A 13,353-nucleotide genomic window follows, 5' to 3' on the forward strand; every position below is an offset into this window, starting at 1 on the left:
GCCCATGGTTGGTGCCTGAGAAGTCCCAGGAGTTCAATATTTTGAATATCACCCCTGCAAAAGCTGTTTTTTAACACCCTCAAAAAAGTATCAGCAAACAGAATCCAGCAGTCTATAAAAAGGATAGTACATCGTGACCAGTTGTGGTTTATATTGATGCAGGGCTTGTTCAACAATGTTGCAGAAATGGACAAGCTGATTCTTAAGTTCATATGACAATGCAAGAGACCCAGAATAGCCAAAATAATCTTGAAAAAGAAGAACTAAGTTGGAGGATTCACACCCCAATTTTGAAACTTACTACCAAGTGACAGTAATCAAGACAGGGTGGTACTAGCATAAGGATAGACCAGTGAAATAGAACTGAGGGTCTAGAAACAAACCCATACATCTATGGTCAATTGATTTTCAAAAAAGGTACTAGGACAACTGGATGTCCACAGGCAAAAGAATAAATTTGGACCCTTACCTCACAATGTGCAAAAATTAATTCAAAATATATCAAAGACCTAAATGTAAGAACTAAAGCTATAAGCCTCTTAGAGGGATTCATAGGTGAATTTTTGTAACTTTAGATTTGGCAACGATTGTTTAGATATGACACTACAAGCACAAGCAACCAAAGATAAAATAGATTAGTTGGACTTCATTAAATTAAAAACTTTTGAGCAGCAAAGGACACTATCAAGAAAACGAAAAGAATGGGAGGAACTATTTACAAATCATATATCTGATAAAGGTCTAGTATTTAGAATATATAAAGAACTTTTACAATTCAACAATAAAAAGCCAACCTCATGTAAAAATGGACAAAGGATTTGAATAGATATTTCTCCAGATAAGATATAAAAATGACCAATAAGCACATGAAAAGATATTCAACTTTATTCATCATTAGGGAAATACAAGTCAAACCCACAATAGAGATACCACTAGAATGGCTATTTAAAGAAAAAAATGAAAAACAACACATGTTCGTGAGGATGTGGAGAAATTAGAACCCTCATACATTGCTGGTGGGAATGTAAAATAATACAGCCCTTATGGCACACAATTTGACAGTTCCTCAAAAAGTTAAATATAGATTTATCATATGACTCAGAAATTTCACTCCTAGGTATATATCCTTTTCCAGAATGAAAATAGTTGTTCAAACAAAAACTTATACGTGAATGTTCATAGCAGCATTATGCATAATAGTCAAAAGGTAGAAAGAACCTAAATGTTCATTAACTTATGAATAGATAAACAACATGGGGTATATCCATACAGTGGAATACTATTTAGCCATAAAAAGAGTGAAGTGTTGATACCTGCTACAACATGGATAAACCTTGAAAAATTTATGCTACATGAAAATAACCAGTCACAAAAGGACACATGTTATATGATTTAATTCATCTGAAATGTCTAGAGTAGACAAACCCACAGTCAGAAAGTAGATTAGTGGTTGCCAGGGTATTGTGGTGGGGGGAGGGATTGAGAGTGACTTCTAACAGTTACAGTGCTTCTTTCTGGGGTGATGGAAATGTTTTGGAATTAGTGGTGATGGTTACATAACATTGTGAATATACTAGAATCCACTAAATTTTATACTTTAAAATGATGAATTTTATGTAATGTAAATTTTATTTCAATTTAAAAGAGCCATTCTGAAAAAAAATCAATGTAATTAACCATAACAATAGACTAGAGAAGAAAAACGTAATAATCTTAACAGATACACAGAAAGAATTTGACAAAATCCATTCTTTCATGATGTTTTCTTCTCAGCAAACTAGGAATTAAAGGGAACTTCCTCAACCTAAGAAAGAACATTTACAAAAAATCTACAGCTAGCATCATATTTAAAAGTAAAAGAGAATTTTTTTCTCCTAAAATTGGAAACAAGGCAGGAAAATCCACTCTTACCACTCCTGTACAACATCATACTGGAAGACGTAGCTGGTGCGATAAGACAAGAAGAGAAAAGAAAAAAGAGCATGCGGAGTGGAAAGGAAAAAATAAAGCTGTCTCTATTTGGGGATGACATGATTGTTTGCATGGAAAATCCCAAAGAATCTACAAAAAAGCTATATAACTTATTTCAGTGAGTTCTCAGGATACAAGATAAATATGTAAAAATCAGTTGTATTTCTATACTAACAATGAACATTTGGAAATTTAAATTTAAAGAAAAAGGACCATTTATTAATACAATAGCACCAAAGACCATGAAATACTTAGGTATAAATATAACAAAATGTGTACAACATCTTTATACTGAAAACTACAAAACACTAATGAGAGAAATCAAAGCCCTAAATAAATGGAGAAATATACTGTGTTCATGGACTGGAAGACTCAATATTGTTAAGGTGTCACTTTTCCTCAAGTTGATCTATAGACTCAACACAATGCCAATCAAAATCCTATTTTGTTTTGTAGAATTGACAAGCTAATTCTAAGATTTATGTGGAAAACCAAAGAAAGTAGAGTATCCAAAACAGTTTTGAAAAGGATCTTATGTAAATACCATTAGGTATTTAGTGGAAGATTCATACACTATGTGATTTTAAGGCTTTCTATAAAGTTACAGTAAGCAGGAGCGTGGCATTGACAAAAGGATAGACATGAAGATCAGTGGAACAGAATAGGCCTGAAGTATAAGTCTGACACATATTGATTTTCAATAAAGGCACAAAGACAATTCAATGGAGAGTTCAATGGTGCTGGAACAATTGAACATCCATGGTAACAAAACAAAACAAAATCCTTACCCATATCTTGTCAATTCAACCATGTTAAGATTAATTTAAATCGATCATAGAGCTAAATGTAAAATCTAAAACTACTATACTTGTGGGAGAAAACATAGGATAAAATTTTTGTGACCTTGTGTTAGGCAAAGAATTCTTAGATATAACACTAAAAGCATATGGTCCATAAAGAAAAAAATTGATAACTAAGATTTCAACAAAATGGAAAGTTTTGCTCTGTTCATTAAGAGAATGAACAGATAAGCTACGGACTGGGAGAAAATATTTGTAAATTTTACTTCTTTTTTTACAAAATTACATATCTGACAAAGTACTTAATCCAGAATATATAAAGGATTTCAAAACTCAAGAATAAGAAGTCAAACAATCCAATTCAAAAATAAGTGGAGTATTTGAACAGACACTTCACCATAGAAGATATGTAAATGGCAAATAAGCACGTGAAAACATGTCCCATGTCATTAAATCATTACGGAAATTCAAATTAAAACCACAATGAGATACAACTGCACACCGATTAGTATAGTTAACATAAAAAAGGAAATAAATTGGCAATATCAAGTTCTGGCAAGGATGTGTAGCAACTAAAACTCTCAGACATTGCTGTTGGAATGGAAAATGGCATGGCTGCTTTGGAAAACAGTTTTCAGTATCTTACAAAGTTCAACATGCCATTGCCATAACACTCAGATATTTATCCAGTAGAAATAAAAATAGACGTTCACTGGAAAACCTGTATATGAATGTTTCTAGTAGCTCTATTTGTAACTGCCAAAAGCTAGAAACAACCTGAATATCCCTCAACTGGGGAACGGATAAACAAACTGTGGTACATCCATACAATGGAATATTAGTCAGAAATAAAAGGGAACAGATTACTGATACATGCAAAAACTTGGATGAATCCTAAATGCTTACTCTAGTTGAAAGAAGCCAGACCCAAAAGGCTACATACTGTATGGTTCCATTTATATAACATTCTGGAAAAGGCAGAACTATAGGGACAAAAAACAGATCAGTGGTTGTCAGGGGCTGGTGACTGAGGGAAGAGGTTGATTACAGCATAAGGGAATATTTTGGGGGTGATGAAACTGTTCTGAATCTTGACCATCGTGGCAGTTACATGAATTTTTGTGTTTGTCAAAACTCATAAAACTACACTAAAAAGTCTGAATATTTTTGTATGGAAATTATACCCCAATAAACTTCACCTAAAAACAAAAAAATCCTGTTGACTTTAGGATGAAGCTTAAATGCCTTTACTGGACCATTGGGAGGCCTCCCTCAGTGGTATGTGGGGCAGAAATCAGACTGTAGTGAGTCATGTCTTGACGTCCTCTGCACTTTCCTTCCTAGAACTTGCCCCAGAAGTTTGAAATTTCCATATACATCTCCCTTTTATCTGTTACTATTCCCCTCCATTCCACCCTGCTGCACCTAGAGCCTTGGAAGGCACTGTCTCCACTACCCAGCCTCATGCTTAGCAAATAGCAAACCCTTGTTTATTGAATGAAAGAATGACTAAATTGATGATTCCTATGGATGAATTCTACCTATTTACATTGAACATATTTTGGTGTTTCTTTGAACATACTTTTAAAATTCTTTTTAAAGGTAGACATTATTTCTCAATATCATGCAAAAAAATTCCTGTGGCAATAGTTGTTTTTCGTCTAAGCCAGTTGATTCCTTGTTAGCCAGACTGCCAAATTTGACTTACCTCCCTAAAGACTTGCAATATATTGAAAGGATATCCTGTCTGGTTTTCCAGGCTTTTCTGTCTGTATTTTCAAATCCAATTTCTTCGCTGCCTTAATCATCTCCCTGGAACACCGTTTGGGGTAGATCCTCACCCACTACCTGTCAACTCTATCATATACTCCTCTAACTGGCAGTACATTCAAACAAGGATTGATCATGAAACAGAGAGAGGATCACATCCGCTCCAAAGGGCTTTCCTCAGCAGGCATGATTTTTCTTCACAGGGAGAAAAATCCCCGTGCTCTGCTTTAGGTGGAAAGAAGTATGTGATCTTGGCCTTATCTCTTTCAGATCGGCTCCTACTTCGGGGCCTCCCTCAGCTCCGTGGATGTGGACAGAGATGGCAGCTCCGACCTGGTCCTCATCGGGGCCCCCCATTACTATGAGCAGAGCCAGGGCGGGCAGGTGTCCGTGTGCCCCTTTCCCCGGGGGGTGAGTGGCTGATGAGACCCGGGCTGGGCGGGGTCTGGGTGTGGAGGGGTCGCCTGGGGTGGGACCTGACACTGTTTTTGTTCTGCAGAGGGCTAAGTGGCAGTGTGGTGCTGTCCTGCGAGGGGAGCAAGGCCACCCCTGGGGCCGCTTTGGGGCAGCTCTGACGGTGCTGGGGGATGTGAACGGGGACAGGCTGTCGGACGTGGCCATCGGGGCCCCAGGAGAGCAGGAGAACCAGGGTGCTGTCTACCTGTTTCACGGAACCTCGGGACTGGGCATCAGCCCCGCCCACAGCCAGGTGAGGCCCGGTCACTGTTTTTGTTACAACTGTAGCCTCTTTGCCAATCTGTCCCTTTCTAATTCAATGTTCCGACAGCTGCCAGATCAGTTCTCCCAGTAGTCCTTTTTGGAAGCTTCAAAAATAACACATACTTCACAGAAAAGATTCATTCTTACCACAACTAGAGGAGGTGCACAGGGCCATCATCACTCCCACTTTACAGATGAGAAGATAAAGGCTCAGAGGTGATGAATGGTGAGCTGGAAGTGTTAGGATGTAGACATTCCTTTCCTCCAAATCTCAGTCTGTTATTTATTTATTTTTTCGGTACGGGGGCCTCTCACTGTTGTGGCCTCTCCCGTTGCGGAGCACAGGCTCCGGACGCGCAGGCCTAGCGGCCATGGCTCACAGGCCCAGCCGCTCCGCGGCATGCAGGATCTTCCCGGACCGGGGCACGAACCCGTGTCCCCTGCATCGGCAGGCGGACTCCCAACCACTGCACCACCAGGGAAGCCCTGAATCTCAGTCTTGGTAGGATGACCAGCAGACCCGGTTTGCCCAGGTCTGTCCCGGTTTTAACACTGAAAGTCTCACAGCTCAGGAAGCCCTATGGTTGGTCACCCTTCCAGGACTGCGTGCTTCACAGGCTTGTGACTTGTGCAGTTACACGGGGCTCCTCTCAGAACGGTGCTGTGCTCAGATTAAGGCTCTGCTCTGGCCATCTTGAAACTCTTGATAACTTTTGAACAAGGAGTCCTGCATTTTTTTCTCCCCACGGGGTCCCGCAAATTATGTAGCTGATCCTGATGGTTGGTCACTTGAAATGCGGGTCACCACAGATGGTTTCCTCTCTCAACTGGCTCCCTGTTTCCTGCTGGATGAAGCCCACTGTGTGGAGGGACCCCCACGGTCTGGCAGTCTCCCATCACAGCCCGCCGAGGCCATCCAGTCTGCTGGCTTCTGATCTCTGGTTTTCTTCCAGCCTCACGTTTTTCTTCTGTCCTTTCTCTCTGTCTCCTCATCACTCCTGCCAAATCCCTCACCCTAGAGGTTCAACCCTACCCACACATCAAAATCACCTGAAGGTCTTAAAAAACAGGTGCCTGGGCCCTGCCACTAGGGGTTCTGATTTAATTGGTCTGGGGTCAGGGCCCCAGGCATCAGTAGAGTTTTTTCAACATTTTATTTAGAAAACTTTCAAAGTTACTGCAAAGTTGAAAGAATTGTCCAGTGGACATCCATATATTTATGAGCTAAAATCTATGAGGAAGATTTTACTAGATTTACTTTATCACATCTCCATCCTTTGTATTCAGACTTTTTCTACCTGTCCATCAAGTTCATCGTTATTTTTTCTAATGCAATTCAAAGTAATCTGCAACACCAGTCTAACTTCACCCCTAAATACCTCAGCGTGTATATCATTAACTAGAATCTAAAATATTCAGATATGCTTACTGTTATTTTTAAGATAAAATGTACAGACAGGAAAAGCACAAATCTTTAGCCAGTCAAAGAATTTTGAAAAATATAATCCACAATCCTATCAAGATGCTGAACATAATTATCACTTTAGAAAGTTCCCTCCCGCCCCCATCCAGTCAATTTCTGACCCCACTCCCTCCCAGAGGAAGCTACTGTTCCAATTATTTTCCACCACAGATTAGTTTTGCCCATTCTAGTGTATGGAATAGTACACTACATAGGCCCTAGTATTTTTCACACGCTCTTTAGTTGCAGCCCGGGCTAAGCACTGCTGCCTCACATTCTTCCCTCTGTGTCACGGAGCCTCTTTCCACAATTGTGTGAAGACTATAATATGCCTCTTTTCATTGGCACCTGTTGTTTCTCTGTGTAAATGGGATTTGAAGGCTCTGGTTTTACTTCATTTTTATTACAAAAGCTTTACATGCTTGTACAAATTTAAAAATCTAAAGTAAACAGTACCGCAGGTTCAGACGTTTGGTGTATGTGCTTGGCTGAGGAGCCAGTGGGGCGAAGCTACCATCTGTAGGATTATGACTGAACGCCTCTAAGTCAGAATCCCGCCCAGGAGGAACGATGCGGCAGCGCCGCGGAAGCCTCGGTTGGCCTCGGATAGCCGGTCCCCCGCCGTCCCCGCCGGCGCGCCCCGCCGCGCGTCGGGACCGTGGTCCGGCGCGGAGAGCCCTTCGTCCTGGGACACGGGGTGAGGCCGGAAAGGCGGCCGCCCCCTCGCCCGTCACGCACCGCACGTTCGTGGGGAACGTGGTGCTAAACCATTCGTAGACGACCTGCCTCTGGGTCGGGGTTTCGTACGTGGCAGAGCAGCTCCCTCGCTGCGATCTATTGAAAGTCAGCCCTCGACACAAGGGTTTGTAAAATAATAAGAAAAGAAGAAGAAGAAAAAACAACAACAGTGAAAGTCTTAACCCCCTCCCCTTATCTGCACCTGGAAAGGAAAACAAGGTAAGGGGAGGGTCCACACACTCACCCACCCTCACCCACACCTACATACCTGCTCTCACGAACCAAACCCCCCATATACCCACTCCCACCCCACAGACTTTGGAATTAAAAACAAATGCAAAAAGAGTCATGCAATACTATTGCTCTACTGTTTGCATTTTTTACTTGCTCTTTTCCTGTGACTGGGGCTAGGGTGATCAGTATGCGGACGAGCAAAACTGCTGTGGCTCTCCCAACTACCATTATTATATAATTTCAAAACAAAGCATCCTTCCAACAGAATACGCTAACTTTTTCTCAAAAAAATTTGCAGTGTAATGTACATGCAGTAAACACACAAATCTCAAGTGATGAATTTTCCTATCTGTGAACTCGAGTGAGCACCACACAGGTTAAGATATAGCACATTTCCAACATCCCGCACTTCCTCATTCTTTCTAGTTGATAAATTCACTTTAAAAAAATGGCAGTAAAATATCCATGACCTAAAACTCACCATCTTTTTTTTTTTTTTTTTTTTTTTTTTTTTTTTTTGGTACGCGGGCCTCTCACTGCTGTGGCCTCTCCCGTTGCGGAGCACAGGCTCCGGACGCGCAGGCTCAGCGGCCATGGCTCACGGGCCCAGCCTCTCCGCGGTATGTGGGATCCTCCCGGACCGGGGCACAAACCCGTGTCCCCTGCATCGGCAGGCGGACTCTCAACCACTGCGCCACCAGGGAAGCCCTAAAACTCACCATCTTAACCATTTTTATGTGCACACTTCAGCGGCATTAAGTACGTGACAAAATCACTTTTAAAATTTCTTAATATATTTGGCTGTTATCCTTTCAGTGTTACTTTTGCACATAGATTAAAGAGTCAAAATTGTTCCTAACAGCTTATTATGAAAAGCAACAATTTCCACACCCACACTGTGATTTCCTCTTCATTTTCCCTCCTCTGAGGAAACCACTTCCAGCTCTTTCAATGTTTCTCCACACTTCCCAAGGGCACAATCATTTTGCTGCTTCTTGATTTTTGTTTTCGCATTGACTTCCCACTATGGGAGGTGAGGATTGAGCTCTCTTTCAGGCCCCTCTTGCCACATATTCATACGCCTCCCATCCCTTAAATTTATATGATAATTTGGGTTAGATCTATGTTCAGTGTTTGCATTATCCTGGCCATGTAAAAGAGATTCAACTGAGTCAAATAGTGTACTATATCACTTCTTTCCTGTGATATTTTTTGTTTTCCCTGGAAAACCCAGTAATTGACACTTTGGGTATCATCTCAAGGTTGTGGTCTAAAGCTTAATAGTTACCCTAATTCCTTGAGAAGGTGTGGGAGATATGACTGAGTAGAGCCCAGACAATCTCTCCTTGGGTCATCCCAGGAGACTGAGTTACACTCTTTCCTGTTCTTTCCTACCCCTTTCTCTCCTCCTCTTTTCTACCCTCAGCGGATCACAGGCTCCCAGTTCTCTCCGAGGCTCCAGTATTTTGGGCAGTCACTGAGTGGGGGCCAGGACCTCACAATGGATGGACTGGTGGACCTGGCTGTAGGGGCTCAGGGGCACGTGCTGCTGCTCAGGTGAGAGCACACCAGGTATCTTCTTTTTCTTTTTTTTTTAACATATGTACTTCTTTTTATTTTTAATAATTAAAAAAAATATTTATTTATTTATTTTGGCTGCATTAGGCCTTCGTTGCTGCTCGGGCTTCCTCTAGTTGCGGCAAGCGGGGGTTACTCTTCGTTGCGGCGCGTGGGCTTCTCATCGCGGTTGCTTCTCTTGTTGCGGAGCACGGGCTCTAGGTGTGCGGGTTTCAGTAGTTGCAGCACGCGGGCTCAGTGGCTTGTGGGCTCTAGGCACGCAGGCTTCAGTAGTTGTAGCGCGTGAGCTCAGTAGTTGTGGCTCACAAGCTCTAGAGCGCAGGCTCAGTAGTTGTGGCGCACGGGCTTAGTTGCTCCGTGGCATGTGGGATCTTCCTGGACCAGGGCTCGAACCCGTGTCCCCTGCCTCGGCAGGTGGATTCTCAACCACTGCACCACCAGGGAAGTCCCCCAGGTATCTTCTTTTTAAGGAGTGGCTTTGCTGTATGAAGACCCCTGAGGGCCCTCTGGTGTCCCCCCACAGGTCCCAGCCAGTGCTGAAAGTTGAGGTGACCATGGATTTCACACCCAGGGAAGTGGCAAGGGATGTGTATGAGTGTCGTGAGCGGGTGGTGAAAGGAAAGATCGCTGGGGAGGTCAGAGTCTGCCTCCGTGTCCGCAAGAACACACGGGACAGGCTGAGAGAAGGTGAGGCTGGGTGGGTAGGTCTCAAGAGGTTAAATGACTGGGGACATGGACCCAGAGCAAAGTTCTCACAGGCTCCGATAGCCTTCTTCAAGCTTGGGTGGAGTGAGCAGGTGGTTCCCCTGCTGGGGGGGGGGTGGGGAGGCCCAGCAAACACCCCTAAATAAATAAGCATGTGGCACTCCTTTACACTCTCAGTTCTCCAGAGAATGAAGGGCCCCATCCATGTGAACTAACCAGGTCTTTTTTTTAAACTGAGAGATGACTCGTTTAAAGGGGAGGTTGAGCTGATGAAGCTAAACACAAACTCACAAAGCATTCAGATATGCATTTTATCACAACGAACTTGACTTCCTTCCTTGTCTCTATTCTCAAAGAGTGGCATTGTGCTTGGGGTGAGGAAAAGTAATGGTGGTTCTAGAGGGAAACAGGGGGAGGGGATAAAATTTGTTTCTAGCAGTCATCTTACCAGACTGAGGAGATAGCAGTCAGAATTTTGGGCAGCCAGCATGGCTAGAAATTGAGAGCAAAGTCTTGGAGACTAGAGAATTACAGAGAAGGTGTCCCAAAATCTACATAGAAATTTCCTGTAAGTCATTGGCTGACTTCTAAGCCATGCATATCCAGATCAATACTCTTAGAAACTCAGTGGAAGACAACAACTGGAGAGCTCAAGAGTTGAACAGAAATGTAGGAAGCTGAGATTTGAGAGGGACCTTAAAATACACCTTGGTCCTTCTACTGGGACAATGTCCATTGAAACCAGCAAACCAAGAGAAACAATAGACAATAGAAATAGACCCATAGGTGATTCAGCAATTAGAATTATCAGATAGGAATTTAAAAGATAACTAAAATTAATATCTTCAAGAAAAAACAGGAAATGATGGAGAACTTCAAATAAAACCTGGAATTCATGAAATAGAGTTAAATGGAAACACTAGCACTGAAAAATACACTGAATGAAATTGAGAATTCAATAGATAGATTTAATAGTGGATTAGAAACAGAACAAACAGATGTATACTACTATATATAAAATAGATAAACAGCAAGGATTTACTGTATAGCACAGGGAGCTATATTCAATATCTCGTATAACCTATAATGGAAGAGAATCTGAAAAAATATATGTATAACTGAATCACTTTGCTGTACACCTGAAACTAACACAATATTGTAAATCAACTATACTTATATTTTAAACAAGTAGAACAGAGAATTAGTGAACTGGAAGGTAAGTAAATTGCAAGTATCCAGATGAACACACAGAGAGAAAAAAGGATCAAAAATAAACCATAGGAGACATATGGGACATGGTGAAAGATCTAATAAACATGTAATTGGAATTCCAAAAGGAAGGGAGAGAGAGAGAGAGAATAAGAAAGAAGCAACAGTTAAACCTAAATGGGAAAAGAATGTGAAAAAGAATAGAAACAAGTATATGTATAATTGAATCACTTTGCTGTGCACCTGAAACCAATGCAACACTGTTAATCGACTATACTCCAATATAAAATAAAAATTAAAAAAAAAGAAATGGTGGTAAAGAATTTTCTAAAATTGATGAAAAGCATCAAGATTCTCTACCAAATTAGGAACTTCCCTGGCCGTCTGGTGGTTAAAACTCCCTGCTTCCAATGCAGGGGGCGTGGGTTTGATCCTTGGTTGGGGAACTAAAATCCCATATGCCATGCGGCCAAAAAAAATAAATAAATAATAAGATTCTCTACCAAATCAAAGCAAGATAACATTAGACGTTGTACCATCCTAAGGCACAAACTGCTGAAGACCAAAGACAGAAAAAAAGTTAAAAGCAGCCAGAAAAAATATACTTAATTTTCCAGTATGTGACAGAATAGCTACTATTTATTGAGCAGTTACTGTGTGGCAGGCACTGTGCTAAATGCTCTGTAGGCACTATTTCGTTTTTACTATTGGGAAGGTCCAATTATTATCTTCAATTTTAAAATAAGGAATTGAGGCCCTGAGAGAGGTCAGCTAACATGTCCAAATTCAGATAGCTGGGCCTCCACCTCCTGCCAGTCTGACTCCAAACCCAGGCTCCTCACCACCATTCTTCCCTGGCCCTTCAGGAGATACCCAGAGCACCATCACATATGACCTGGCTCTGGACCCAGGTCGCCCACATTCCCAGGCCATCTTTGATGAGACTAAGAACAACACTCTCAGACATATAGTGACGTTGGGGCTGAGTCAGAAATGTGAGACCCTGAAGCTCCGGTTACTGGTGAGCAGAGGGTGACCATACTCCTGGGTCCTCCAAGCATGGGGTGGGCTTGGGATGCTGAGGAGGGCAGACCACCAAACCCCCACTGTCTCTCAGGATTGTGTAGAGGACTCAGTGACCCCCATTGCCCTGCGCCTCAACTTCTCTCTGGTGGGGAAGCCCTCGTCCAATTTTGGGAACCTCCGGCCAGTGCTGGATGTAGAAGCTCCAACACTCTTCACAGCCTCGGTGAGTCTGGGAGTTGGGGTCCAGCAGGGGTGTGGAAGGGACCAGAGGCCAAGGTTGTTGAAGCTCATTTTATTTCATTTCACATAATTTTATTTCAAGGTTTCATTTTACTGTTTCATTTCACGTCTTTTCATGATTTCCTTTCATTTTTCTCATACTCTGTTTTTGGCAGTTTCCCTTTGAGAAGAATTGTGGCAATGACAGCATTTGCCAGGATGACCTCAGCATCACCTTCAGTTTTATGAGGTGAGTTTCCTGTCCTCATTTTTACCCCCAGACCTGCACCATGACCTGCTGCTCTGTTCTTCTCCTGGCCCCCAAGGGAGCCCAGCACAGAGCAGCTGCCTCAGAGGTGTGTTTCTGTGGCTGCCTCGTGCACTGTCTTCTGTCTCCGAGTGTCCGCGCCTCCTTCCTGCCGGAGCAGACTTGCTGCAGGAAAGCCCTCAGCATCTCATGGCCTGGCTTGTTCCCACCACAGCCTGGACACCCTGGTGGTAGGTGGTTCTCGGGACTTAAACGTGACGCTGACTGTGAGAAACCAGGGCGAGGACTCCTACAGAACACAGGTCACCTTCTTCTACCCATCTGGCTTGTCCTATCGGAGGGTGTCAGGAGCCCAGGTAGCCAAACCCTTCTCAGGCTCCATCTGACTTTGCATTCCCTGCCCCCATGGCTGGTGTTTGACATCATCACCTCTGCCTCCTTTGCCTTCCAGAACCAGCGCTCACAGCGGTCCTGGCGCCTGATCTGTGAGTCTGACGTCTCCACTGAAGGGCCTGGGGCCTTGAAGAGCACCAGCTGCAGCATAAACCACCCCATCTTCCCAGGCAACTCGGAGGTCAGGCTGCTGGCTCCTTCTCCCTTTTTCTCCTTTGTCTTCCTCTGAATTCTTCCCTAGTTCTTCTTCTTCTTTCCTC

The 13,353-nt window shown here is 42.8% G+C and overlaps 1 protein-coding gene across 1 annotated transcript in view; it reads left to right on the forward strand.

The window, feature by feature from the left end:
* ITGAM (integrin subunit alpha M) overlaps positions 1-13,353 on the forward strand; it is a 54,993-nt gene that overhangs the window by 17,834 nt on the left and 23,806 nt on the right. Inside the window, exons 13-21 of the mRNA XM_029220860.1 lie at positions 4,812-4,952; positions 5,041-5,250; positions 9,122-9,252; positions 9,797-9,960; positions 12,054-12,208; positions 12,305-12,436; positions 12,609-12,682; positions 12,915-13,056; positions 13,152-13,274. Coding sequence (XP_029076693.1) covers positions 4,812-4,952; positions 5,041-5,250; positions 9,122-9,252; positions 9,797-9,960; positions 12,054-12,208; positions 12,305-12,436; positions 12,609-12,682; positions 12,915-13,056; positions 13,152-13,274 — 1,272 coding nt within the window. The remainder of the gene's footprint in view (positions 1-4,811; positions 4,953-5,040; positions 5,251-9,121; positions 9,253-9,796; positions 9,961-12,053; positions 12,209-12,304; positions 12,437-12,608; positions 12,683-12,914; positions 13,057-13,151; positions 13,275-13,353) is intronic.

The sequence above is a fragment of the Monodon monoceros genome, unplaced genomic scaffold (assembly GCF_005190385.1).
Source record: "Monodon monoceros isolate NGI ecotype Baffin Bay Population unplaced genomic scaffold, NGI_Narwhal_1 Super_Scaffold_13, whole genome shotgun sequence".
NCBI classification, from domain to species: Eukaryota; Metazoa; Chordata; class Mammalia; order Artiodactyla; family Monodontidae; genus Monodon; species Monodon monoceros.